The following is a 26,546-nucleotide window of genomic DNA, read 5'->3' as shown; positions in this document are numbered from 1 at the left end:
TTGCCTAAAGTGGATAAATAACAAAAAAAATAGTTAACAAGTCATACATTTTTCTTTTGCAATTTATTGCTTATAAATGCTCTAAACAATTTTTGGGTAAAAATAAAATCTATCAATAAGTCACAAATAAAATTGTCACAATGACTTTACATGACATATTGCACAATGAAGCCGTTCTACAATGAACATAATGTAACATTGGTGGGGAATGTATTTGAGGTCGGTATACAGCTTGTTTCTTCATTATATGAGCACAACACTCATTTCACAACTATTCACATTTTGGATCCATAACAAAGTAATCAATCAATAGCCTGGCTTTCTGCAACAGACCTTGGCAGTGGGACTGATTTGTCATTTTCAGCTACTGAACAAAACAAAGAAATGTAAGGTAGTAACAGGAACAGAAGCTTGTCTCCCTAGTTTGAGCACTACATAATCAAATGCATTCAGATAAAAGTACCGCAGAATAACAGAAAAGACATCATCCATTCAGTTTAATCTCATTGTTTACTGTACCATGCTGGAACATTATAGTACCTCTGTGTTGATGTTACATTTGTCTTCATGATCTATCTGTTGAGTTAAAATAAAAAAAATCTAGTTTGAACAAAAGATAATACATAATCCTTCAACGAGTGTCTCTCCCCTGAAAACCAAGACCAAACTAAAGCCATGTCGATCTCCAGGAGCACCTCCATTTCCTTCACTCAATGTGTGTGTGTTAGGCTGGGTCCCCAAACGGCACCCTATTCCCTATAGTGCACAACTTTATGCCCTCTGGTCAAAAGTAGTACACTATATTAATGGCACCCTATTCCCTTTGAGGGAGGGAATAGGATGCCCTAGGGTACTGCTCCACATTAACCACACTATCCTGTGTTTTGCGTACATATGGGCCTCGCCCCATCAGATCTGGTCCGTCTCCACGTTGAGTTCTGGACACAGCTCTTTGAGGATCATCTCCATCAGAACCTGAAACAGGGGCAGAGGAAACATGTCAGGAGGCCATTAAACACATCCCTTCAGCCTGGACTCAAGTGAAGGAGAGTTTGTTCTGTGCACTTTGTTCCTATGCAGGCATGTATGAGAATGACTGACTCTTTGACCCACTGATATCTTCCCCTATTAGATGGAATGAGGCAACCATAGAATATGTATTCCACACAAATAACAGAGTATTCCACACAAATAACTGGCATAGTGCAAATGGGAAAGATTTTGGAATGTACACATGCCCTTTCAAACCTATTCTCCCTCTCTTTTTGTGGTCTGACCTGCCAGTAATGAGATGCTGTTCTGAACTGAGCCACTAGGTGACTCAGCTTGATGTGTTTGTGAAATTCCTAATGGAATCAGGGGGTGGCTCTTTCAAACTGCACCACAACAGCACGTTTTAGGATACTTTGCCATTTCACAGAGGGTGAGGTGAACTTACATAAAGCAGATGCTTGTTGGCATTGGCCTCCTGAAGTGCGTTGAAGATCTTGATGATCCCATACCTGGCGTTCTGCTGTCCCACCAGGTTCTGTAGTGCATCTGAAAGACACAGTTAGCACGCTGTATGTGGTTGTGTTACCTACCTTAGTCGAATGACCTGACTAAGTCACCATGGATAAGAGCATTTAGCAGATGCTAAATTACCAAATTGTAAAAATGTCCACATTCAGAGATCCAGCCACAGATACCCGTCAGGTCTAGGAGCAACATGTCCGCAAAAAAAGTCAAATAGGGGGTGCTTATATTTCCCCTGTCTCACACATGTACCAGTGTGTGGTGTGAAATGGAATGGAGCATAGAATATACAGGTAACTGCCAAAATAATGGACGGATACAAAGTATATTGAAAGCGGCATTTTCGACCACCATCAACAAAACACCAAATTATGGATTTTTTTGTGGAAGAATGGTGTCACATCCCTCCAATAGAATTCCAGACACTTGTAGAATCTATGCCAAGGTGCATTGAAGCTATTATGGCTGGTGATGCCCCAACGCCCTATTAAGACACTTTATGTTGAGGTTTATTTTGGCAGTTGCTGTTAGCGAAGTATTTGTATTATTTATTTTACCAGGTCTGTTTTGCTCATCTTTATCAATAGATTCTGCTGAGCAAATTGGCCCTTGTATTACGCATATCGTTAATCTCTCTCTTGAACAAGGCACCTTTCCCAGGGACATGAAACAAGCTAAAGTTATACCTCTGTATAAGAAGGGGATAAAGTCTGACCCTGGGAATTATAGGCCTGTATCTATCCTCTGTGTAAATTCAAAGATCCTGGAGAGAATTGTACATGAGGAAATTAATGAATATGTTAACAAACAGGGTCTAATGTATGATTTTCAGTCGGGTTTTAGAAAAACATACTCCACTGATTCATGTCTAGTTTACTTGACTGACTTCATCAGGAAAGAGATTGATGAGGGAAATCTGTGTGGAATGGTACTGCTTGACCTACAGAAGGCCTATGATACAGTTAACCACTGTCTCCTAATCTCCAAACTGGAGGCACTGGGGTTAAGCAGTGTCCTTCTAGGCTGGGTAGAGTCCTATTTATCAGGGAGGGAGCAAGTAGTAGAGGTTAATGGTTCACTGTCTCAGGCAAAACCAATGAGTTGTGGCGTTCTGCAGGGGAGCGTGCTTGGGCCTCTGCTGTTTTTATTGTATATTAACGATATCAAAGATGCTTGTTCTTGCCGTCTTTTTCTTTATGCGGATGACTCTACACTTCTGGTGTCTCACAAAAGTAAAAATATGTTGGAGAGCATAATTAGCACAGAGCTTACTAACATTAGCAAATGGCTTGGAGATAATAAGCTCTCTGCACTTAATGAAAACTGAAGCAATTATTTTTGGATCCAGACCTAAATTGTGTAGGTCGTCTGAAATCAGAGTGGAGTTAGGGGGTGAGGTGCTGACTACTAAAACCTCTGTTAGCTACTTGGGATGTATCCTTGATGGAAGCTTGGGAGGTGTGAGCATGGCCAATAAGGTGCTAGGGAAGGTTAATGCCAGGACTACGTTTCTGTCTAGAAAGTCCAAGCTGCTTGATAAGGACTCCATGAAAGTGCTAGCTACTGCCCTCATTCAATGCTATTGACTCTGCTAGTACTTCCTGGTTTGGAGGCTTATCTAAACTTATGAAGGGGAAGCTCCAGATAGCCCAGAATAAGCTGATCAGGGTAGTATTGAAGGTGAGTCCACATACTCACATAGGCAGGAGCTGCTTTCAGGAACTAAACTGGCTGCCTGTTGAGGCTAGGGTGTCCCAGATTAGACTAGGTTTCGTTTACAGGAGTATTTATGGTCCTGCACCCAGATATCTAAGTGATTACTTTCCTTGTGTTAGGGATGCACACAATCACAGCACCAGATCAGGTGTTGCTGATGTATGCTTATACAGGTTCAGGAGTAACGCTGGGAAAGGTACTTTCTTGTATACTGGAGCCTCAGAATGGAATGAGTTGCCTCTGCCTATAAAAACAATGTCCTCTCTGGACAGCTTTAAAAATGAAGTAAAAATATGTTTGATGTATTCTGTGCCCATATGAATAACCCCTATGATGTAACTGGAATGATGAGATAGATGAACTTCTATGTTTTATTATTTCACTGCCATACTGTGTTCGATCTTGTCTAGACATCTTGTGTCAAGAGGACCACAATGGAAATAAGTCCCAGACTTTGTGTGTTATCCTCCATAATTTTATTCATGTGTATGTATGGCTTTTAAGTTGTATGTGTGCTTGTTTTTTAAAATGGTCGAATGAATAAACTAAACTAAAACTAAGGGATCCAATAATCCAATTGAACCAGAAACTTTTGTTTCCAGACCAACGCCAGACTCCACCCCCCATCCTAGAGTACTGATCCATGTCAGATATCAATCATCTCTAGCAGGGTTAACGTGCACACCCTTGTGGAACAGGGAGTTACAGCCCCAAAATCAACATTGTAGAATAAATCTTCCCTGTGGCTCAGTTGGTAGAGCATGGTGTGTGCAACGCCAGGGTTGTGGGTTCGATTCCCACGGGGGGCCAGTACAATTTTTTTTTTTTTTAAATGCATGAAATGAAATGTATGCATTCACTACTGTAAGTCGTTCTGGATAAGAGCGTCTGCTAAAATGTAAAATAAATACAATTAACTCCTGCACACACGATTTTACCTCTGCAAACGAATTATAACATGTATTTGAAGAAAAAGGTCTGACCAAAACATTGTTAATAAATGTGCAGAGATGACACCTGTATGGCAGGAGGGAAGACCTACCTGGGATATTGTCTAGCAGCTTCTGTTGAGCTCTCTCCTTGGTCTCCCGGCGTTCTGTGTCGGACCGAGCCTTGATTTGGGGGGCCAGTTTTCCGTTGGGCCAGAATGTGTCGCGGAAAATGTTGATGTAGCAAACAATCATCTGCTCACTGAAGATCCAGTTGACAGTGTCTCGAATCTGCCTGAGGGGGTAGGGAGGGAACGTTTTGACAAAAGCCTCTACATTACAGTACTAGCTAACATTACTCCACACATGTTCAGAGCACAGCCACAACAACGCATTGCAGTGCATATCTGGAACACCCAGTCTGATAGCAGTGGTAAAAGTAACCCTAGTTGTGCAGTTTGACTTGTTAAATAAGCTCAACGATCTCAACCAGAGGGATATCACAGAGAGAAGGAGACTGATCCAAGAGTCTACAAGCCCCTTGCATCAGTGTGTGAAACGTGGCAGGGTCAGAGTCAGCTTCCCAAATGACACACTATTCCCTACATACGGCGGCAGGTAGCCTAGCGGTTAGAGTTAGGCCAGTAACTGAAAGGTTTAGTTTGAATCCCCAAGCCAACGAGGTGAACAATCTGCTGAAATGCCCTTGAGCAAGGCACTTAAACCTAAATACTCCAGGGTCACCGTTGATAATGGCAGACCCTGGCTGTGACATTACTCAGAGGACATCTCAGGGGGAGTTGGGATATGAAAAACACAAATTTCCAATTCACACGTGCATATAATATGACAAATATAAAATCCCCCACCTAATTATTATTATTACTTTTGACCAGAGCCCTATGGGTGAAAAGGGTGCCATTTGGGACACAGCCTGGGAGTGTCTACGCACCATTTAGAGCCATGGGTTAGGGTGCAGAATAAGACAATAACATGATAACAGAAAAAGACAATAACAGCATAACAGAACAAGACAATAAAAGAACAAGACAATAACAGAACAAGACAATAACAGAATAAGACAATAACAGAGCCCTGCCTGTCCTCTGATGAGACCACTCCCAGTCCTGTCACTCACCAACTGATGAGCTCTCGCTCTACAGATCGCTGGGGTGTTTTAGTACAATACCACTCGCTGTCATTTAGACCAGCGGTCCCCAAAAACCGGGCCGCACGGAAAGGATAAATATAAATATTTGTTTTTGTTTTTAAATCGGTAAAATAAAATACCCGTTGAATTCTTTGAGCAAAGAAAACATGAACAAGAACAGAAGCAAGTCTTGAAAGCCACGTCAACAAACGTGGCTGCACAGAGCGTCATACTTAGTGGCTAGCCGTATTGCTAAGGCCAAGAAGCCTTTCACTCTTGGCGAGGAGTTGATTCTACCTGCTGCTAAGGACATTTGCCGTGAACTCTTGGGAGAGGCTGCAGCTAAAAAGATAGCAGGTTCCTCATTCGGGCTACCACCGTCACTAGGTGAATTGATGAAATAGCGGAGGACGTTGAGGCACAATTGTTAGAGGCTTAACGAGTCACCGTGGTATGCAATCCAGGTTGACGAATCTACCGATGTTAACAAGGCAATACTGCTTGTTTATGTGCAATATACATTTCAGGATGTTGTGCATGAGGATATGTTGTGTGTGCTGTCCCTGCCGACTAACAACGGCCACAGAACTATTCAAGCCTTTGGATGATTACAGTCGTGGCCAAAAGTTGGAGAATTCTTTATTCATGGCTGTGTTCTTAGGCAAAATTGTGAGTGAGCCCAGTCCCTTGGCTGAGAAGCAACCCCACACATGAATGGTCTCAGGATGCTTTACTGTTGGCATGACACAGGACTGATGGTAGCACTCACCTTGTCTTCTCCGGACAAGCTTTTTCCGGATGCCCCAAACAATCGGAAAGGGGGATTCATCAGAGAAAATGACTTTACCCCAGTCCTCAGCAGTCCAATCCCTGTACCTTTTGCAGAATATCAGTCTGTCCCTGATGTTTTTCCTGGAGAGAAGTGACTTCTTTGCTGCCCTTCTTGACACCAGGCCATCCTCCAAAAGTCTTCGCCTCACTATGCGTGGAGATGCACTCACACCTGCCTGCTGCCATTCTTGAGCAAGCTCTGTACTGGTGGTGCCCCGATCCCGCAGCTGAATCAACTTTAGGAGACGGTCCTGGCGCTTGCTGGACTTTCTTGGGCACCCTGAAGCCTTCTTCACAACAATTGAACCACTCTCCTCAAAGTTGTTGATGATCCGATAAATGGTTTATTTAGGTGCAATCTTACTGTCAGCAATATCCTTGCCTGTGATGCCCTTTTTGTCCAAAGCAATGATGACGGCACGCGTTTCCTTGCAAGTAACCATGGCTGACAGAGGAAGAACAATGATACCAAGCACTACCCTCCTTTTGAAGCTTCCAGTCTGTTATTCGAATTCAATCAGCATGACAGAGTGATCTCCAGCCTTGTCCTCGTCAACACTCACACCTGTGTTAACGAGAGAGTCACTGACATGATGTCAGCTGGTCCTTTTGTGGCAGGGCTGAAATACAGGATTCAGTTCATTTGCATGGCAAATGGGGACTTTGCAATTAATTGCAATTCATCTGATCACTCTTCATAACATTCTGGAGTATATGCAAATTGCCATCATACAAACGGAGGCAGCAGACTGAAAATTAATATTTGTGTCATTCTCAAAACTTTTGGTCACGACTGTACATGTCAGGAAAATTTGATTGGTCATTCTGTGTTGGCGTACACACGGATGGGACTGGACAGCTGTCTGGTTTCACTACCCGTGTTAAAGAGGTTACGCCTGAATGTGAGTCTACGCACTGTGCCATTCACAGAGAAATGCTGGCTAGCTGAAAAATGGCACCTGAATTTAATGTCGTACTGAATTATGTTATTCAAGTTATCAAATCACACGCCCTTAACTCACATCTGTTTGGGCAGCTTTGTGAAGAAATAGACGCAGAGCACAAATGCCTTTTCTTATACACAAGTCAGATGGCTATCCAGGGGGAGATCGCTTGCCAGTGTTTGAGTTACGAGAGCCGCTGCAGAGATTTCTTTTAGAAAACAAAAGTCACCACTGGCAGCACATTTCAATGACAAGGAATGGGTCGCAAAACTGGCTTACCTGTGCGACATATTCAACTTGCTCAATCTGTCACTTCAGGGGAGAAGGACAACTGTCTTGAAGTTCGCAGATAAAGTGGCTGCATTCAAAGCCAAACTGGAACTGTGGGGACGGCGAGTGGACAGGGGCATATTTAACATGTTCCAAACATTAGCAGGGATTTTGGGAGCGACTGAGACGTCTTTCTCCCAGCTGGTGCGAGATCACCTAGCTTTGCTGTCAATGGAGTTTGAGCGTTACTTCCCAACCACCAAAGACCCACGAAGTGCGAAGGAATGGATCAGCGACCCATTTATGAACGTCCCAGGTGAATCGTCCATGTCCGTGCAGGAAGTAGATCAAATCCTTGAGGTTGTAAATGACGGTGGCCTTAAAAGTATGTTTGAGATAACTTCATCTCTGCCGACCTCCTGGATTAAAATCAAGGCTGAATATCCTGAGAGAGCCACAAAAGCACTGAAAACGTTCCTTCCATTTCCAACATCCAATCTCTGCGAAGCGGGGTTTTCCGCAATGATGGCAACAAACAAAATTACGGAGTAGACTGGACATATGGAACACCCTTCGGGTGTCACTGTCTCCCATCACCCCTAGATGGGACCATCTTGTTGCTGGGAAACAAGCTCAGGGCTCCCACTGATTCAGCAACATGGTGAGTTGCAATGTTTTTATTATATGATTAGAGAAAAATATGCACTTTATGTTTTTATGTTTCTACTTAAACTAATATGTTATGAAAAAGCGGCTATACTAAACTTCTAGGCCTAATTGATATTCCGACAGCCGGTCCGGGAAAATTTTGTCTATATGAGACCGGTCCGTGGGGCCCACTGATATAGACCTTAACAAACCTAGCCTCTTCCCAGATCTGTGTGTGCTCTTTGCTTCACACACTGGCAGGAAATAAGAGCAGAAATCTGAAAACATTTTTATAAAAAGAAAGTGATGCTTACTTGTTTATGGTCCTTCCAAACGTGACTTGAACTAGTGCAATTAGAGTTTTTCGTACCCATTTAAACACTGAGAATAAAGGAAGACAAACAATATCACAGAGTGCCAGGCTGATAGCAAGAGGTGACTGGATTAAATAACAGATCCATTAACAAAGTTAGTTTCCAATAACAACAAACAAGGATATAATCTATCCCTTTCAAAATTGCTTTGGGCAATTCATTTGATTTAAAAAACACAGACATAACTCCTCATAACATACACAAACCACACACTCAGTCTACTGAGGTGAAAATTACAGTGTAGTGTCCCCCAAATGGCACTCTATTCCTTTTACAGTGCACTGCTTTTGACCAGGGCCCTCTCAAAAATAGTGCACTATAAAGGGAATAGGGTGTCATTTGGGATGCAGCCATAGCGTAGAGGTTCCACTCACTTCCTCTGAGCTCAAAGATCTCTCCTATGAGCATGAAGCAGGGTTCAGCCAGAGCGTCTTTCTTCCCATCAGCCTCGTCTCCATAGTCAGATAGGTCACTGTCATCCTCCGCCTCCTCCTGGTGGGGAAAAAGGAGTTAGTGTGTGTGTGTCTCGCTTTGTGAGAGAGACTAAAAGGATATAGACATGTTTGTAGACACACACACACACACACACACCGTGTTAGTCCCACCACCCAAGCCAGCCAGGTCACCTGATGTGATGGTGCTTACTAACCTCGGTGTGTGAGAAGAAGTCTCCAGACAGTCTCTCCAGGAAGGAGGCCAGGGAGAAGGAGGATTTCTTGTGGATGTCCATGACCTTCAGGTGCTCTGGGGAGGGGCTGAGGAAGGCATAAAGCGCCTCACTCTGACACATCCGCTCGTCTGTCAGCATTTTCTATACACGGTGGAGAAAACAGCTGTGTCCCAAATGACAGGGCCAGAGTTGGAGTCTGGGCTACATCCCAAAAGGCATACTATTCCCAAAGGCTCTGGTCAAAAGTAGTGCACTATATTGGTCATCAAAAAGAAAGGAGGACCAAGGCACTCTTCATATAATGAATTAAAATGTCTTCATTTGTATGGCACGTTCAATGGAAACAACGCTTAAAAAGTATATATCTTGGGAATAGGGTGCCATTTGAGACACAATCGATACTAACAACATTGGAACCTGACTAGTGCAAATCAATGAGACAAACAAACAAAATCCTCATCATTCTTGTAATAGTAAAGCCTTTCCATCACCATCATAACTAACATTGTTGTAAAAGCTTCTAAAGAATGTGCTCAATTTCATCTCAAACTCATCTCCAAACTGAGTACATTGTGGTTGTCTCATTTTTCAGTCTCCCGACATTGAAAGAGCCTAGCTTGAAATCCTGATGGCCAATCGACATGCCGTGAGAACAGCAGAAACGAGCCATTCCAATAATACATTTTCATTTCCTATCAGACAGAACAATTTTGAAATGAGGAAACAAACTACCTGAGCTCCCAATGGTAGCTATATGTGACATCATCAATTCAAATTACATCTCCTGTTCTGAAAAATTATGCCCTTAGGAGACCGATACGGAGAAATGCCTTCCACATAAACAAAACACTGATTTGAGTGACGTTTTCACTATGATGTGTGGTTGAACCCGTGTTGGCAGAGAGTGACTTACTTGTAAAAAGCTGTTGAGCTGGTTTTTGGACTTTTCAAGGAATTTTTGGTCAATTGACTTGAATGGCAGTTTACTGACGGAGGGAAGCTGGACTTTTTTCAAGGTAGGGAAACACTGCATAAAGAATATAAAATCAAAGAGAGAGAGAGAACAAGAGGGGTTATGTTCAGTCTTCAAGTCTCGTTGTTTGTAGCACCTCATGAAATGCAGTGGCATGGTGACTCACTCCATCTCCACGGCAACCGGCCGGTGGAAGCATTGTTAGGGTGATTATCTGATGGCAGGCAGTGATATTTGAAACAAACAGCTGTGATGTAGCAATGCAGGACTGTGGTAATTAAAAGGCTGTTGGGGGACAGACAGAGGGTGAGTCAGAGACGCTAGCTAGGCAGGCAGCAACATTAGCATGGAGGATCCTTTACCTCAGTCAGTTTTCGGTGCAGGGCCTGGAACTCTATGAGCTTCCTGGTGACGCTCCAGCGGCTGTTCTTAGAGTCATCTCCCTCCAGCAGGCTCACTGAGACGCAGTAGCAAGGCATCTGCTCTCCATTCTCCTCTACTGCCTGGTGGGGGATAGGGGGCACAGTGGGAATCATTTCCCTTTATTTCACTGCAAAGAATGAGTTGTGGACACAGAGTCACAACATGGTCAGAGAGTATGGTCAATGGCTACAGTAGAGTGAGACCAAGTGGTCAGAGTGTGGTATGGTAGAAAATTACAAGATTATGTTTTAATATTGTTTATGCATCGAATAAGGTTTCTCAGTACTCTCTCATCTGTGGAGTTGGGCCTCTGGGGCTTGGCACTGGCAATTGATTTATGATGTCTTGGTGAAAAAACCTACAGCCTGCATTCCAAAGAATGAATTGGTGTTTGTGTACTATGAGGTACCAGGGAGGAGAGGTCTCCGGTACGCACAGCTGATAAGAATAACCTTGTCTTTGGGGCCAAACCCTGGATCCTATACAATTAGAACAGTCTTCACAGCAAATGCAATCTGGCTGGGGGGTTACTCCTTTCTGACATACAAAACTTCACCTCCAGAGCCAATCCACACATCTGTTGTTTGTCACGAAGACTCAGGAGGATGTACTTTGCTATAAAGGTTGTAACCCAACTCTGCTCGTTGGGCTTTCAACAATCACCATTGAGTGACCGTTAATGCTCCATTATTGTAATAATTAAAGAAATCTAAAAGTCTATCTTATGGTAAGAATAATTCCAAGACAATGGTCAATGGTTACAGTAGGGTGAGAGCAAGGTGTACTGAAAGCAAGGTGTACTTTGCACGTCACGTCAATAATATCATGTCACCATGTGGGACTGTGGGTCAATTAACCTTGTCGGAGTGGGCGCCCTGTTTCTAGTTTGTGAGCTAGGCAGGCTACTTCCTGGGAAGGTCTCCCACTCAGAAGTATGAGATGGCGAGGGGGCGGGGTAGGTTGACCACAGGTCTCCCCAATGGAAGCCTGAGGTAGGGAATCTATCAAATAGCGCACCTCTAACTTTGTACACTACTAATGCAACTAATGCAGTACTAGTAAAAATCAGTCACACTACGAAATTCTACCAAATAAACCACAATTCATTCATAATACTGTGAATATGTAGTTTCACAGACATATTGTTGCATTTTTTTCTGGTTTGTGCGAAATTGTTAAGAATAATATAAAACCAGTCTGCACACCACCAAGGTGAATTGGTTTAGTCTTGACTCTTGGTTGACAGTGTTGGGGGATGGGTAATGTATTGATGCTCGAGTACCAAATCAACACAAATCTGTTTCTATTTGTCTTTGTTACATAGTTTTAAATGTTATAATTATTTATTTGTGTTGTTCCAAATGTCAGAATAAAAATTACAGTTAGTGCAGAATGGTGCTTTTTATTTTTGTTTGGGGGGGCAGGGGACCTCATGGCTTGATTTTTGCTCTGATGTGCACGGTCAACTGTGGGACTTTATACAGACAGGTGTGTGCCTTTCCAAATCATGTGCAATCCAATTGAATTTACCACAGGTGGACTCCAATCAAGTTTAGAAACATCAAGGATGATCAATGGAAACAGGATGCACCGGTGTTCAATTCTGAGTCTCATAGTAAACGGTCTGAATAGATGTTTATATTTTTAATACATTGGCAAAAATGTATAAAAACATGTTTTCGCTTTGTCATTATTGGGCTATTGTGTGTAGATTGATGAGAAAAAAAACACATGTAATCCATTTTAGAAAAAGTCTAACTGAACAAAATGTGAAAAAAAAAAATCAAGACTTTTTGGTAGGTAGCGTTAGTCGGCTGTACCTGAGCCAAAACTCCAATATTTTTCCTCCTATAGCTTGTTCTCTAGGGCAGTGGTTTTTGAACCAGTGTGCTGGGTTGACTTAGAAACACCCGTGCAGAAAGAAAATCAAATCATACATTGAATGGCACATGGTTACATCTGGATGGTTGCTTCAAGTCAGGTGCGCTCCAGCTGTTGTTACATTTGAGGGGTGTGCATCATGAGTAAAGTAATTTGTACAATTTTACTTTTCCATTAGCACAGGCAATTCGGATTAGTGTTAGCAGTACCCCAACCTCTGCAATAGAAACAAACGGAGTGGCTTCCAACTTTACAAAGTAGAAAACTGCTTATTTCTAGACCTTTCCATTCAAAAGTAAGACCTATTTTATGTTTTTCTTTCTATTGGATATTTGCGGGACGCTCTTAAGGATTAGCCCATTTTTTTTCAATTTTCGCCTAAAATGACATACCCAAATCTAACTGCCTGTAGCTCAGACCCTGAAGCAAGGATATGCATATTCTTGGTACCATTTGAAAGGAAACACGGAAGTTTATGGAAATGTGAAAGGAATGTAGTAGAATATAACACAATAGATCTGGTAAAAGATAATACAAAGAGAAAAAAAAAAAAAAAGTTATTTTGTACCATCTTCTTTGAAATGCAAGAGAAAGGTCGTAATATATTATTACAGCCCAGGTGCAAATTAGATTTTGGCCACTAGATGGCATCAGTATATATGCAAAGTGTTAGACTGATTCAATGAACCATTGCATTTCTGTTAAAAAAAATTGTATCAAGACTGCCCAAATGTGCCTAATTTGTTTATTAATAACTTTTCATGTTCAAAATTGTGCACTCTCCTCAAACAATAGCATGGTATTCTTTCACTGTAATAGCTACTGTAAATTGGACAGTGCAGTTAGATTAACAAGACTTTAAGCTTTCTGCCAATATCAGATATGTCTATGTCCTGGGATATTTTCTTGTTACTTACAACCTCATGCTAATCGCATTAGCCTACGTTAGCTCAACCGTCCTGTGGAAGGGACACCGATCCCAAAGAAGTTGACTTGCCTAGTTAAATAAAATGTTCAAAAAAAATCAAATAAATTGCACCAGAGAATCTTTTATCACATCAAGGTGTGTCACAGTTGAAAAGGTTGGGAACCAGTGTTCTAGTGATGTGCATCTTTCCCTTTCAAGATGATTCGATAAATATCTAGAAACATGAGCTCCAATACAGGAACGATACGTTTTAGTTTGAAACGATTCGGTGAGATGCAATTTGATTAGAGAACGAATCGATGTACCAACATTTGTTTCATAAACATATTAATTTTCCATTCTAAATTAAAATCTTCTGCTCATGTAACTCATGAGCTGAGCCTCTCTGAGATGGATCTGTCTGAACCAAGGGGCCAGGGTTCTGGTCTAGAAGCTCCTACAGTTTTGCTTCGGTACTGCAGTTTAACTGACGCCCAGCCAAGAAACACCATTTCCATACACTGTCACATAGATGTCAGATTTGAAAATTCCCAATCAGACACTTTAGTCCTCACTTTAATGCACAAAACATCCATTGAGTTATTCAAATAATTGTAGGTGAGGCAGATTTTTTCCCCATCACTCACAGCCGAAGATATTACAATTTTATACTCATCCAATGTCTGTCATGTTTTTGGATGACGATCAAAACTTGTTTTTATCATGGCTCTCGTCTCTCTGCAGACGACATATAGTGAGCAACATGTTTGGAACTAGAAATAGCAGTATCAAATCGCAATACATATTGAAATTATGACGGGACAGGGGATAGCAAGTCAGTTGTCAATACAAATTGAATCGTGAAGAGAGAGGGGATAGCTAGTCAGTTGTCAATACATATTGAATAGTGAAGGGAAAGGGAATACCTAGTCAGTTGCACAACAATGCATTCAACCCAAATGTATCTTTCGCATTTAACCCAAACCCTCTGAATCAGAGATGGGGCGGAGTTTTTGGGGACTAACTGCCTTTCAAGGGCAGATTTTTCCACCTTGCCGGCTTGGTGATTCAAACGCTCTTAACAACTAGGTTACCTGCCGCCTCCACACTTTCGGGAGAATCGCAATACATATCGTATCGGCACCTAAGTATGGTGATAATGTTGTATCTTGAGGTCCCAGGCAATTCCCATCCCTAAAGAACAGTCACTGTATCAATTAGTATACTACTCTTATTATCTATGCATAGGTCACTTTAATAACTCCACCTACATATTACCTCGAGTAACCGGTACCCTCTGTATATAGCCTCGCTATTGCCATTTTACTGCTGCTCTTTAATTATTTGTTATTCTTAATTATTTTTGTATTTTTTAAACGGCATTGTTGTTTAAGGGCTTGTAAGTAAGCATTTCACTGTAAGGTGTACATCTGTTGTATTCGGCGCATGTGACAAATACAATTTAATATACTGTATCAGTGAGGGCATGCTAAGAAAACACTCCAATGATAAGAACAAATTAACTCTGACTAAAGGACATCTTTAAAAGGTTGGCTGACTAGCTCATTACCATAATGAAGAATTGGAGACAATACTACCATGCTTAATTGAACGTCACTACAAACACAAATTTGCTTTTGGCTGAGCAGAATCCGACATGGCTATTAGCTTAGCAGCATAGCATTAGGCCTTGGAGGGGGATTGTTCAGAGTGAACTTTGGAGAGTGGTGTTCTTTCCGTCCTCCTGTGTTTAGACATTTCACAGCCAATTAACAGACAAAGCATTAATCAAAGCGTGTCTCCCAGACTAAATGAAGCGTGAGGAGTAATATGCAAATGAGGCCCTCGTCCTTCCACATACCCGAACAGCTTAAATTGTATATAGCCTCGTCATTGTTATTTTATTGTGTTGCCATTTTTCCTTTTAGCACGTTTCTCACCTTCTTAAAATTGCATTGTTGGTAAGGATTTCACAGTAAGGTTGTTGTATACCTGTTGTATTCGGCGCATGTGAGAAATACAATGTGATTTGAAGGCGATAAAAGGCGATCTCATCTCATACAATGTACAGATGTAGGACCTTATATTTGAGCCAGTTTGCTACAGCGGGAAAATAATCCTACAGCAACAGGTAATGTGAATAATAATATCATTCGTGGAGATTTTTGTAGGGGTTCATATATTTTTTCCTAAGGGGAAAAAAATTAAGTCTCAAATGTCATAGTGGAAATTAAAAACTTCAGAAGCCTTTTTAAACCTCAAATACACTAAACGTTTTACATTTCCTGCATTGCAGGCCAGTTCTTCTGCAACCGGATGATCAAATTAAGATCCTACATCTGTAGTCCAATCAATAACACCATACAAATGATGACTGGGACCATTTTATCCCTCCTTTCAGTTTTGTATTTTCTTCCTCAGTCTGAGCTCCTACCTCTCTCTCATCCATCTAGACTAGACATAAGCTTTGTCATTAGTGTGGTGTGTAATAAAGGTTCCGGAAGGTGCAGATGCTATCATTTCTCTCTGGCTCGTTGCTCTCAGATCAGGGTTTTATCTGTTTCGAGTTTGGCCTGAGGTACTGGAGCCCTGGACACAGGAGACCAGAGAGCTCACTGCTGCCATATCACTGGAACACAGTCAATGACTAAGAGTTGGGATGGAGCTGTGTGTGTGTTTGTCTCACTCACCTCAGCTGTTGTGATGAGGGCCCTCCAGGAGCCCAAGTTCTCACACCACCAGTCTGTGCGGGAGATGTGCAGCTGCAGGTCACTGTGCTCCTTCTCCATGGCCCCAATCTCCTCCTTCAGTTTACACACAATCTGAGAGAGGACAGCGCGCACACACACACACCTCAAAAGATGGATCTAACCCAAACAGAGTACCAACTGTGTCTCATGCACAGTACCAAGGAGCGGGAGACTAATCCGGACGCTTATAAGAAGTCCCGCTATGCCCTCAGACGAACCATCAAACAGGCAAAGCGTCAATACAGGATTAAGATTGAATCCTACTACACCGGCACTGACGCTCATCGGATGTGGCAGGACTTGCAAACTATTATGCACTACAAAAGGGAAACCCAGACTCGAGTTGCCCAGTGACGCGAGCCTACCAGACGAGCTAAATGCCTTTTATGCTCGTTTTGAGGCAAGCAACACTGAAGCATGCACGAAAGCACCAGCTGTTCTGGATGACTGTGTGATAACGCTCTTGGTAGCCGATGTGAACAAAATCTTTAAAACAGGTCAACATTCACAAAGCCGCTGGGCCAGACGGATTACCAGGACATCTACTCAAAGCATGCACGGACCAACTGTCAAGTGTCTTCACTGACATTTTCAACCTCTCCCTGACCGAGTCTGTAATACAGACATGTTTCAAGCAGACCACCATAGTCCCTGTGCCCAAGGAAGCGGAGGTTACCTGCCTAAATGATTACCGCCGTGGCACTCACTTCAGTAGCCATGAAGTGCTTTGAAAGGCTGGTCATGGCTCACATCAACAGCATCCTCCCAGATACCCTGTTGACCCACGACAGCGTGGCCAAACACGATTCCAACACTATCATTAAGTTTGCTGACGACAAAACAGTTGTAGGCCTGATCACCGACAACGATGAGATGGCCTATAGGGAGGAGGTCAGAGAAGTGGCAGTGTGGTGCCAGGACAACAACTTCTCCCTCAATGTGAGCAAGACAAAGGAGCTGATCGTGGACTACAGGAAAAGGCCGGGTCGAACAGGCCTCCATTAACATCGACGGGTCTGTAGTGGAGCAGGTCGAGAGTTTCAAGTTCCTTGGTGTCCACATCACCAACGAACTATCATGGTCCAAACACACCAAGACAGTTGTGAAGAGGGCACGACAAAAACTTTTCCCCCTCAGGAGACTGAAAAGATTTGGCATGGGTCCTCAGATCCTCAAAAGGTTCTACAGCTGCACCATCGAGAGCATCCTGACAGGTTGCATCACCGCCTGGTATGGCAACTGCTCGGCATCTGACCGTAAGGCACCACAGAGGGTAGTGCGAACGGCCCAGTACATCACTGGGGCCAAGCTTCCTGCCATCCAGGACCTATATAATAGGCGGTGTCAGAGGAAAGCCCATAAAATTGTCAGACTCCAGTCACCCAAGTCATAGACTGTTTTCTCTGCTACCGCACGGTAAGCGGTCCCAGAGCGCCAAGTCTAGGACCAAAAGGCTCCTCAACAGCTTCTACCCCCAAGCCATTAGACTGCTGAACAATTCATAAAAATCACCACCGGACAATTTACATTGACACATCCCCCCTCTCGTACACTGCTGCTACTCATTGTTTGTTTGTTACCTATGCATAGTCACTTCGCCCCCACCTACATGTACAGATTACCTCAACTAGCCTGTACCCCTGCACACTGACTCGGTACCGGTGCCCCCTGTATATAGCCTCGTTATTGTTATTGTTATTTTAGCCTACTTGGTAAATATGTTCTTGAACTGCACTGTTGGTTAAGGGCTTGTAAGTAAGCATTTCACGGTAAAGTCTACGCTTGCTGTATTCGGGGCATGTGGCAAATAAAGTTTGATTTAATACAAGATATATTATTTATCTTTATTTTTTTCCCTCTCTGCATTGTTGGGATGGACCCGTAAGTAAGCATTTCATTGTTAGTCTACACATGTTGTTTATGAAGCATGTGACAAATACATTTGATTTAAAGGTGGCTGTTCAATCAATGTCAGTTGTCAAGGGCTGCTTGTTTTACAGGCAGGGGCAGACATTCTTTCAGGGAAAAATTTATGGGTTCTTTATGAATGCCAACACACAGACAGAGAGGTAGAAAAAGTGTGCTTGGCCTGCAGGTAAATGACAGCAGCACAGTCAATGATGGGCTTTTGTATTCGTCAAGTAACCATAAATAGAGAGGATGCAACCTTGAGGGTACACTCAATATCAGATTTCATAAAAACACACCTTCCAAAACACATTCACCATGCATTGAAACAATAGCAGCTGAACGGTGTAGTGGGATACCTTTTTGTCTGGCTTGGGGGCATTTTGGATGGAGCCCAGGGCCTGACGTTTGTACTCCAGCTTGTCGTAGAGCTGGCGCAGCTTGTTGACAGCGTAGCTGGCCTGCTCATTGATGCCTTTAGTGCCCTCGTCCAGCGCCTCCTCCCCTCCCTCCAGAACCTGGAGCTGTGCAGAGGTGGAGGTTTAGATGATGGTGATAATACGTGGATGAATTTGCCACAATGCTAATAGAGCCCCACAGTGGAGGTGTCATAATACCCCAAGAAACCTAGCAGTCAAACAGGGAAATGGTTCCAATTGTTTTTCCAGCACAAATTCTACCCATAGGGGACTTTACACTTAAAAAAAGGGCTGTGTTTTGTGTAGGCTCACCCTGGCGTGACGTTTTGATAACCATGTAAATCTCTCTCAGACAAGGTGACTTATCAATATATTCACCTGTATTTACTCTCAGATTCGAAATAGCAAATTAGCAGAGTAGACATCACGTAAAACTACAAATCCCTGCAAGCTCCTGCACATCCTCTCTAGCTGACACCTTTGCTAACAGTTATTGTGTCAATTTAAAACTTGCACAAGACAGTTCACAGAATTGTCTATTTAAAGAAATGTTCCCAATTTATTCATTACTAAATTTAGCTAACATTAGATAGTTAATCCAGATATATATTTTTTTAACTTTGCCTCAATTCGGCAGTCTCGTCCAGATCATTATGGCATTTGTAGTTCTTTATGATAGCCATATTAGCTGATAATTAGCATTTCATTTTTGGGTGGTAAATACATGTGAATGTATTGATAAGTCACTTTGTCCTAGAGAGATTAACACGGTTATCAAAACGTCACGCCAGGGTAAGCCTACATGAAACACAGCTCTTATTTGAAGTGTTTCTAAAATTCCCTATAGAAAACATTTATGGTGCAAAAAATGATTGGAACCATTTCCCTGTTTGACCGCTAGGTTTTATGGTTATGACTCGTACTGTGGTACTCTGCGGACAACACTGTAGCACACAGGCGTATATGCTGGCTGGTATGTGTACATCTGCGCCAGTGTGTGTCCCCTTCCCAGCTTACCCCTTCGTCCTTGTCCTCGCTGCTGGACTGGGAGCTGCACTGCTGCTCCTCTCTCCTGATGAGCCTCTCGTAGAGGTCAGAGACCAGGAAGGACGGGTAGTAGCGCTCCTTCATGGTCTCATACACATCCCCCTGGATCCGGTGGAACACGTCCGTGCCCTTGTTCCCCACCAGGGTCTGCTGGATCTCCTTGTACAGGGCTTTCTCCACCGGGATCTCCCTGCTCTCCACAAAGAAGTTCTGGTAGATCTCCCCCACCAGCTGGGGAACCTCGTTCTGGGAAAAAACGAGTCAGGATGTGCACTGGGTTTTCAGCTTTAATAGACAGATTCAGTTTCACCACAAGTCTCAGAGTAATGTTACCTGTCGGAGATATTTTACATGATGTCAGTTGTCACTAACACTGGCTTAACGTTTGCTTTTGGAGGATGTGACAACTTTACCTTGTTGGCAGTCTTGAGCATCTCCACTAGCTCCCAGAAGCTGATGAGAGCTCTCTTGTCCACTCGCTCCATGTAGACACGGAAGTGCTCCCGGAACCCTGGGTTAGACATGATCTCTTCAAATTGGAGGATCTACAGTGAACAGACAGAACACAGGGGGTTTACATAGAGGCTTTTGATCCAGCCCTGCTCAAACATTTTAGATAAAACTACACTAAATATAATCTTGTCACCAAATAATTGATTTAAACACACTATTTTGCAATGATGGGCTACAGTAGCTGCAACAGCACTGTAGGGTAGCGCCATGGTGTAGCCAGACGACAGCTAGCTTTCGTCCTCCTCTGGGTACATTGACTTCAATAAAAAAAATAGGAGGCTCATGGTTCTCACCCCCTTCCATAGACTTACACAGTAATTATGACAACTTCCGGAGTACGTCCTCCAACCTATCAGAGCTCTTGCAGCATGAACTGACATGTTGTCCAGCCAATAAAAGGATCAGAGAATGAATCTAGTACTGAAAAGCATAAGCTACAGCTAGCTAGCACTGTAGCGCATAAAATGTGGTGAGTAGTTGTCTCAGAGAGAAAGACAACAGTTTTGAACAAATTCATTTTTTCTCAAAATGGAGAAGCAAGAGACATTTTCATTATTTGAAGTCCACAAGCGAAGGGACAAGGTGAGAGGAGTGTGTATAGGTGCAAAAAGGAATCCAACGTGGCTGCTACAAAAGTGAACTGTGTTTACGTGTGATCAGGGGTGTATTCATTCCAACGATTCTGTTGAAAAAGTTTCTTAAACGGAAGCAAATGGAGCGAAACTGGGATAAACATACCTGAAGTTGTCCAATAGAAACTGATTACACCCTATATCAGCTAAATGCAGGGAAGAATGTGTCGCTGTCTGACCATTTATTGACTTGGCCAAAGCTTTTGATTCGGAAGACCATTCCATTCTTGTGGGCCGGCTAAGGAGTATTGGTGTCTCCGAGGGGTCTTTGGCCTGGTTTGCTAACTAACGCGCTCAAAGAGTGCAGTGTATAATGTCAGAAAATCTGCTGTCTCAGCCACTGCCTGTCACCAGGGGAGTACCCCAAGGCTCAATCCTAGGCCCCACGCTCTTCTCAATTCACAACAACATAGCTCAGGCAGTAGGAAGCTCTCTCATCCATTTATATGCAGATGATACAGTCTTAAACTCAGCTGGCATCTCCAAATTTTGTGTTAAATGCTCTACAACAAAGCTTTCTTAGTGTCCAACAAGTTCTCTACCCTTAACCTTGTTCTGAACACCTCCAAAACAAAAGGTCATGTGGTTTGGTAAGAAGAATGACCCTCTCCCCACGGTGTGATTACTACCTCTGAGGGTTGAGAGATTGAGGTAGTCACCTCATACAAGTACTTGGGAGTATGGCTAGACAGTGCACTGTCCTTCTCTCAGCACATATTAAAGCTGTAGGCTAAAGTTAAATCTAGACTTGGTTTATCGTAATTGCTCCTCTTTCACCCCAGCTGCCAAACTAACCCTGATTCAGATGACCATCCTAGATTACAGAGACATAATTTATAACTCAGCAGGCAAGTGTGCTCTCGAGCGGCTAGATGTTCTTTACCATTCGGCCATCAGATTTGCCACCAATGCTCCTTATAGGACACATCACTGCACTCAATACTCCTCTATAAACCCGTCACAAGACCCACTGGTTGATGCTTATTTATAAAACCCTCTTAGGCCTCACTCCCCCCTATCTGGTCCCGTGTGGCTCAGTTGGTAGAGCATGGTGTTTGCAACGCCAGGGTTGTGGGTTCGTTTCCCACGGGGGACCAGTACGGAGGAAGAAAATGTATGAAATGTATGCATTCACTACTATAAGTCGCTCTGGATAAGAGCGTCTGCTAAATTACTAAAATGTAAATGTAAATCTGGAGATCTCTACTGCAGCCCTCATCCTCCACATACAACACCCGTTCTGCCAGTCACATTCTGTTAAAGGTCCCCAAAACACACACATCCCTGGGTCGCCCCTCTTTTCAGTTCGCTGCAGCTAGAACGAGCTGCAACAAACACTCAAACTGGACAATTTTATCTCAATCTCTTAATTCAAAGACTCAATCATGGACACTCTTACTCTTATGTGTGGTGTATTGTTGTCTCTACCTTCTTGACCTTTGTGCTGTTGTCTGTGCCCAATAATGTTTGTACCATGTTTTGTGCTACTACCAAGTTGTGCTGCTACCTTGCTATGTTGTTGTTCTCTTTCTTGTTGTGATGTGTGTTCTGTCCTATATTTATATTGTATTAAAACGTTATATATATATCTCTATCCCAGGCCCCATCCCCACAGGAGGCCTTTTGGTAGGCTTACATTGTAAATAACAATTTGTTCTTAACTGACTTGCCTAGTTAAATAATGGTTAAATAAAAAAAATTTAATTTAAAATTTTCTACCATAGTCTTAGATACGTTTACTTTGCAGGCTGACTAGCAATGTATTCTGTTGCAATGTCCCTTACATTGGATGCCTAAATCGACTAGAAGTATCTACAAAACAAGTTGAAGTGACATAATTCAAAAGGATACATAAAAACAACCTCCCCTAAAATTACTGTTTGCGATTCACAAATTAATATTTTGGGACGCATGATTCGATTGAACTGAATCCCAACTAATACAACGGCGAAGTGAATCCTTTGTTTCGTCAAAAAGAACAGTTGAAAAGAATCATATGAATCATTCAAAAATGTTAATCAACTTTGTATGGCCTTAGTCGCGAGTGTCTGTGGAAGGTTTTTGGGGATATGACAAAAACATTAAAACATGATAATAATAATAGCTCAAATTAACTAGAGGGTACAATATGTTTTGAATTGGCTACCTAATTAGTTATTAGTTTGTTCTCGATCATATTTTACAGGATAGGCCTACCTGTTGCAGTCTCTCTGTCCTTGGGAAACATCCCACTCGTAGTGCACACATGCAAGTGATGCGCTTAAACACACATGCGCCAAAGCATCATGCCGATATGTAGATTTTTATTTGATTGATAAAATACATTTTTAAACTGTGCCTAAATAAATTACATTAACAAATACTTCAAATAAAATTCCAAAACTGAGGGCTGGAAAACGCAATTGTAAAATGTCATGACTTTTCCAGGATTTTCATGACCATAGGGACCCTGTATACTGGCCCCAGAGTACAGCAGACTCTGCATCCCAAATGGCACCCAATTGCCTATATAGGTCACTACCTTTAAACACAGGGCTAAGGTCAAAAGTAGTCCACTATGTAGGGAATAGGGAAAGGGGGATACCTAGTCAGTTGTACATCAATGCATTCAACTGAAATGTGTCTTCCGCATTTAACTCAACCCCTCAATCAGAATAGGGTGGCAGCCAGTCAATAAATGCCATTGATTTGAAGGTTAGCCAGCCAATTTAAAGGTGACAACAAAAATGTACAGAGTGGAGCATCACTCAATGTGGTGAGGAGACCTGGGGTTATTCAGCACTGCCAGATACAGACACTGTGCTCGTCAAAAACATTGCGAGCTCAGCCATCATGTCGTTACGGGACTAATGGGCCAATGTTCCAACGGGGTGTTCAGGGTGGGCTGACACAGACTGCATCCCAAATGCCACCCCATTTTCTACATAGTGCACTACTTTGACCAGAGCCCCATCCGATCAGTCACTGAACTCCAGATAAGGGAATGCCAGGCCCACATTCATTAAAGCTCAGTCATCTGGGACTGCAAAGGAGTCAAAGTAATGTTTAATGACACTCAAATACAGTTACAATATGAACTAATGTAATGAACTGGGAGGCAATAAGGTCTTCCTCTCCCTGCTGTAATTATCCTCTATAGGGAACCTCTGGGCATGTCAACACAGTCCTCACTGTGAAATGCCAAAGGGCTCAGTGTATGTGTGTGCTGTAGATATTACACTGTCAAACAAACACATGGCTGTTCTGCCGTCTTGGCTGTTCTGCCGTCTTGGCTGTTCTGCCGTCTTGGCTGTTCTGCCGTCTTGGCTGTTCTGCCGTCTTGGCTGTTCTGCCGTCTTGGCTGTTCTGCCGTGTGATAAAACAGGATTTGATCTGCTACTGGCACTTTGTCAGAGTTTAGAGTGTTTAGAGCATGACTCAAACTCATTCCTCGGAGGGCCGACTGTCTGCACGTTTTCACTCCTCCCTTCTACTTGATTGATGAAGTAAGGTCACAAATTAGTAAGGAACTCCCCAGACCTGGTTGTCGAGTTCTTAATTGAAAGTAAAAAAATCAAAGACCAGCCGACACTACATGGAATGAGTTTGACACGCCTGGTTTAGAGGGATTACCAGGACGTGTACTCCAAGCATGGCTGACCAACTGGCAAGTGTCTTCACTGACATTTTCAAACGGTCTCTGACTGAGTCTGTAATACCTACATGTTTCAAGCAGACCACCATAGTCCCTGTGCCCAAGAACACCAATGTAACCTGCTTAAATGACTATCAACCCGTAGCACTCACGTCTGTAGCCATGAAGTGCTTTGAAAGGCTGGTCATGGCTCACATCAACAACATTATCTCAGAAACCCTAGACCCACTCCAATTAGCATACCACCCCGACACATCCACAGATGACACAATCTCTACTGCACTCCACACTGCCCTTTCCCACCTGGACAAAAGGAACACATAGGTGAGAATACTGTTCTACAGCTGCACCATTGAGAGCATCCTAACTGGTTGCGTCACCACCTGGTATGGCAACTGCTCCGCATCCGACCGCAAGGCACTACAGAGGGTAGAGCGTACGGCTCAGTACATCACTGTGGCCAAGCTTCCTGCCATCTAGGACCTCTATACCAGGCGGTGTCAGAGGAAGGCCCTAAAAATTGCCAAAGACTCCAGCCACCCTAGTCATAGATAGTTCTCTCTGCTACCGCATGGCAAGGGGTACCGGAGCGCCAAGTCTAGGTCCAAAAGGCTTCTGATCAGCTTCTATCCCCAAGCTCTAAGACTGCTGAACAGTTAATCAAATGGCTACCCAGACTATTATCATTGACCCCCCCCCCCTTTTTTTTTACACTGCTGCTACTCTTTGTTTATTATCTATGCACCCCTACCTACATGTACATATTACCTCGACTAACCTGTACACTGACTCGGTACTCCCTGTAAATAGCCTCGTTACTGTTATTTTATTGTGTTGCTTTTTAAAAAAAACTTTGTTAAGGGGTTGTAAGTAAGCATTTCACCATAAGGTCTATACCTGTTGTATTCAGCGCACGTAGCAATATCATTTTTTTGTGATTAGAGAGTTGAGGATTTTTTAGATTTAGAGGGTTTAGAGCAGAAGGACTGCAGACAGACTGACATAAACCCCAGCCAAACATCAACACTGGGCACTGTGTGTGTGTAGTCATACCCTCTGACTCTGGGGTCCCTCTCCCTCGTCCGTGCAGCCCTCCTCCTGCTGTTCGTAGTTGGGGCCCCCCAGGAGACGGATGCGTTTTTCACACTGCTTCTTGGCCACAGTCAGCTGGTTGATGTAGCGCTTCATGTTGCGTGCTCTGAGCAGGTCAGCCTTCATGGCTGCAGTCTCCTTCCCTTTACTGTCTGTAGGGACGAGTTGTTGGAGGACATCTTAGTATATTTATACGGTTGACCAGTTAAATACCACCACCACCGAGGACACAGACACTTTAATCCAAAGATTTGATAGGTTAATCAAAGCGAACACCAAAGACACAGCCCTTCACATAGTGATGAGAGAATAGATTCTTTATCAACCTTGTATTGAGACCAATAAAACTAGCTCCCTCAGACAGAGAACAAGAGAACCCTGCAGGTCTCAGACAGACAGGAGATGGGACATGAATCCTTCAGACAAATTGACACTATTGAGTTCCACACCATCCCCATTACTGTGTTAGGATGATTCAGACAACTCATGTTACATCCATTTTCAACATGACGTCTCTGGATGGACCAGAGGAGGGTGAATGAGAACATGACGCACTACGTTGTGGAGGAAACATCATCTGCCCTTCTCCAAACATAACTCAATTTCCCCCCTGTACAGAGGTAATGAAAGCCTGGCTGGGAGGCAGATGGGGTGAGACAGAGGATCAAGTGAACAGCTCTTAGCTCACATTGGAGTTGCCACAATGTCTTTCTCATTCATCACATACAAATCATCCCCCCTCTTTCTCTGAATCGTATCGCTCAATTCATGAGAAAAGGTGAAGACTGACAACGGCAGCCTCTCCTTTCTGCTGTGTGAGAGATCAGTCAGTGAATGACATTTAGCTTCTAGCCTGTCAGTTTCCAGTCCACTGCCCATCGCAGCTCGCTGAGAAAGAGAGAATATTAAAGTGTCGCAGCTTGCTGAGAGAGAAACATTTTAATGCATTCACTGGCTCATAAAGAACCTTTGCCTCATGGGAAATTTCCGGTTAATTTCTCTGGGTAATCACTGTGACGACGCCTTGGTAACTGCCCAGCTGTCAATCATAGCTCTTAGTCATAGATGCAACATCAAACTCCATTGATGTCAGAGATGTTATAGGCCTGGACCCGTACGCATAAAGCATCTCAGAGTAGGAGTGCTGATCTAGAATCAGTTTTCCTTTTTAGTTCACATTAAATAAGATTACATGGACAGGGGGGGACCTGATCCTAGATCAGCACTCCTACTCTTGACGCTTTGTGAATACGGTCTAGAACACAGCCTGTAGCTAAAGGTTGTTCACAAGAGGCAGTGGAGGAGTTGTTCATGGCATAC

The 26,546-nt window shown here is 43.1% G+C and overlaps 1 protein-coding gene across 2 annotated transcripts in view; it reads right to left on the bottom strand.

The window, feature by feature from the left end:
* Positions 1 to 44: 44 nt before the first annotated feature.
* The window catches only part of snx25 (sorting nexin 25), a 51,378-nt gene continuing 24,876 nt past the window's right edge, over positions 45 to 26,546 (bottom strand). Inside the window, exons 7-19 of one of the 2 annotated variants that reach the window (XM_014212787.2) lie at positions 25,188 to 25,378; positions 19,769 to 19,900; positions 19,326 to 19,601; positions 18,249 to 18,413; positions 15,922 to 16,053; positions 10,383 to 10,523; positions 9,961 to 10,074; positions 9,027 to 9,188; positions 8,752 to 8,869; positions 8,318 to 8,384; positions 4,274 to 4,455; positions 1,439 to 1,539; positions 45 to 975 (exon numbers count right to left, since the gene is read on the bottom strand). In XM_014212787.2, the coding sequence (XP_014068262.1) occupies positions 910 to 975; positions 1,439 to 1,539; positions 4,274 to 4,455; positions 8,318 to 8,384; positions 8,752 to 8,869; positions 9,027 to 9,188; positions 9,961 to 10,074; positions 10,383 to 10,523; positions 15,922 to 16,053; positions 18,249 to 18,413; positions 19,326 to 19,601; positions 19,769 to 19,900; positions 25,188 to 25,378 (1,847 nt within the window). In that variant the 3' untranslated portion in view covers positions 45 to 909. The remainder of the gene's footprint in view (positions 976 to 1,438; positions 1,540 to 4,273; positions 4,456 to 8,317; positions 8,385 to 8,751; positions 8,870 to 9,026; positions 9,189 to 9,960; positions 10,075 to 10,382; positions 10,524 to 15,921; positions 16,054 to 18,248; positions 18,414 to 19,325; positions 19,602 to 19,768; positions 19,901 to 25,187; positions 25,379 to 26,546) is intronic. The other variant, XM_014212788.2, reaches the window with a different exon arrangement.

Source organism: Salmo salar, chromosome ssa09 (assembly GCF_905237065.1).
Source record: "Salmo salar chromosome ssa09, Ssal_v3.1, whole genome shotgun sequence".
NCBI lineage: Eukaryota > Metazoa > Chordata > Actinopteri > Salmoniformes > Salmonidae > Salmo > Salmo salar.
This window is presented reverse-complemented; position numbering and strand designations above follow the sequence as displayed.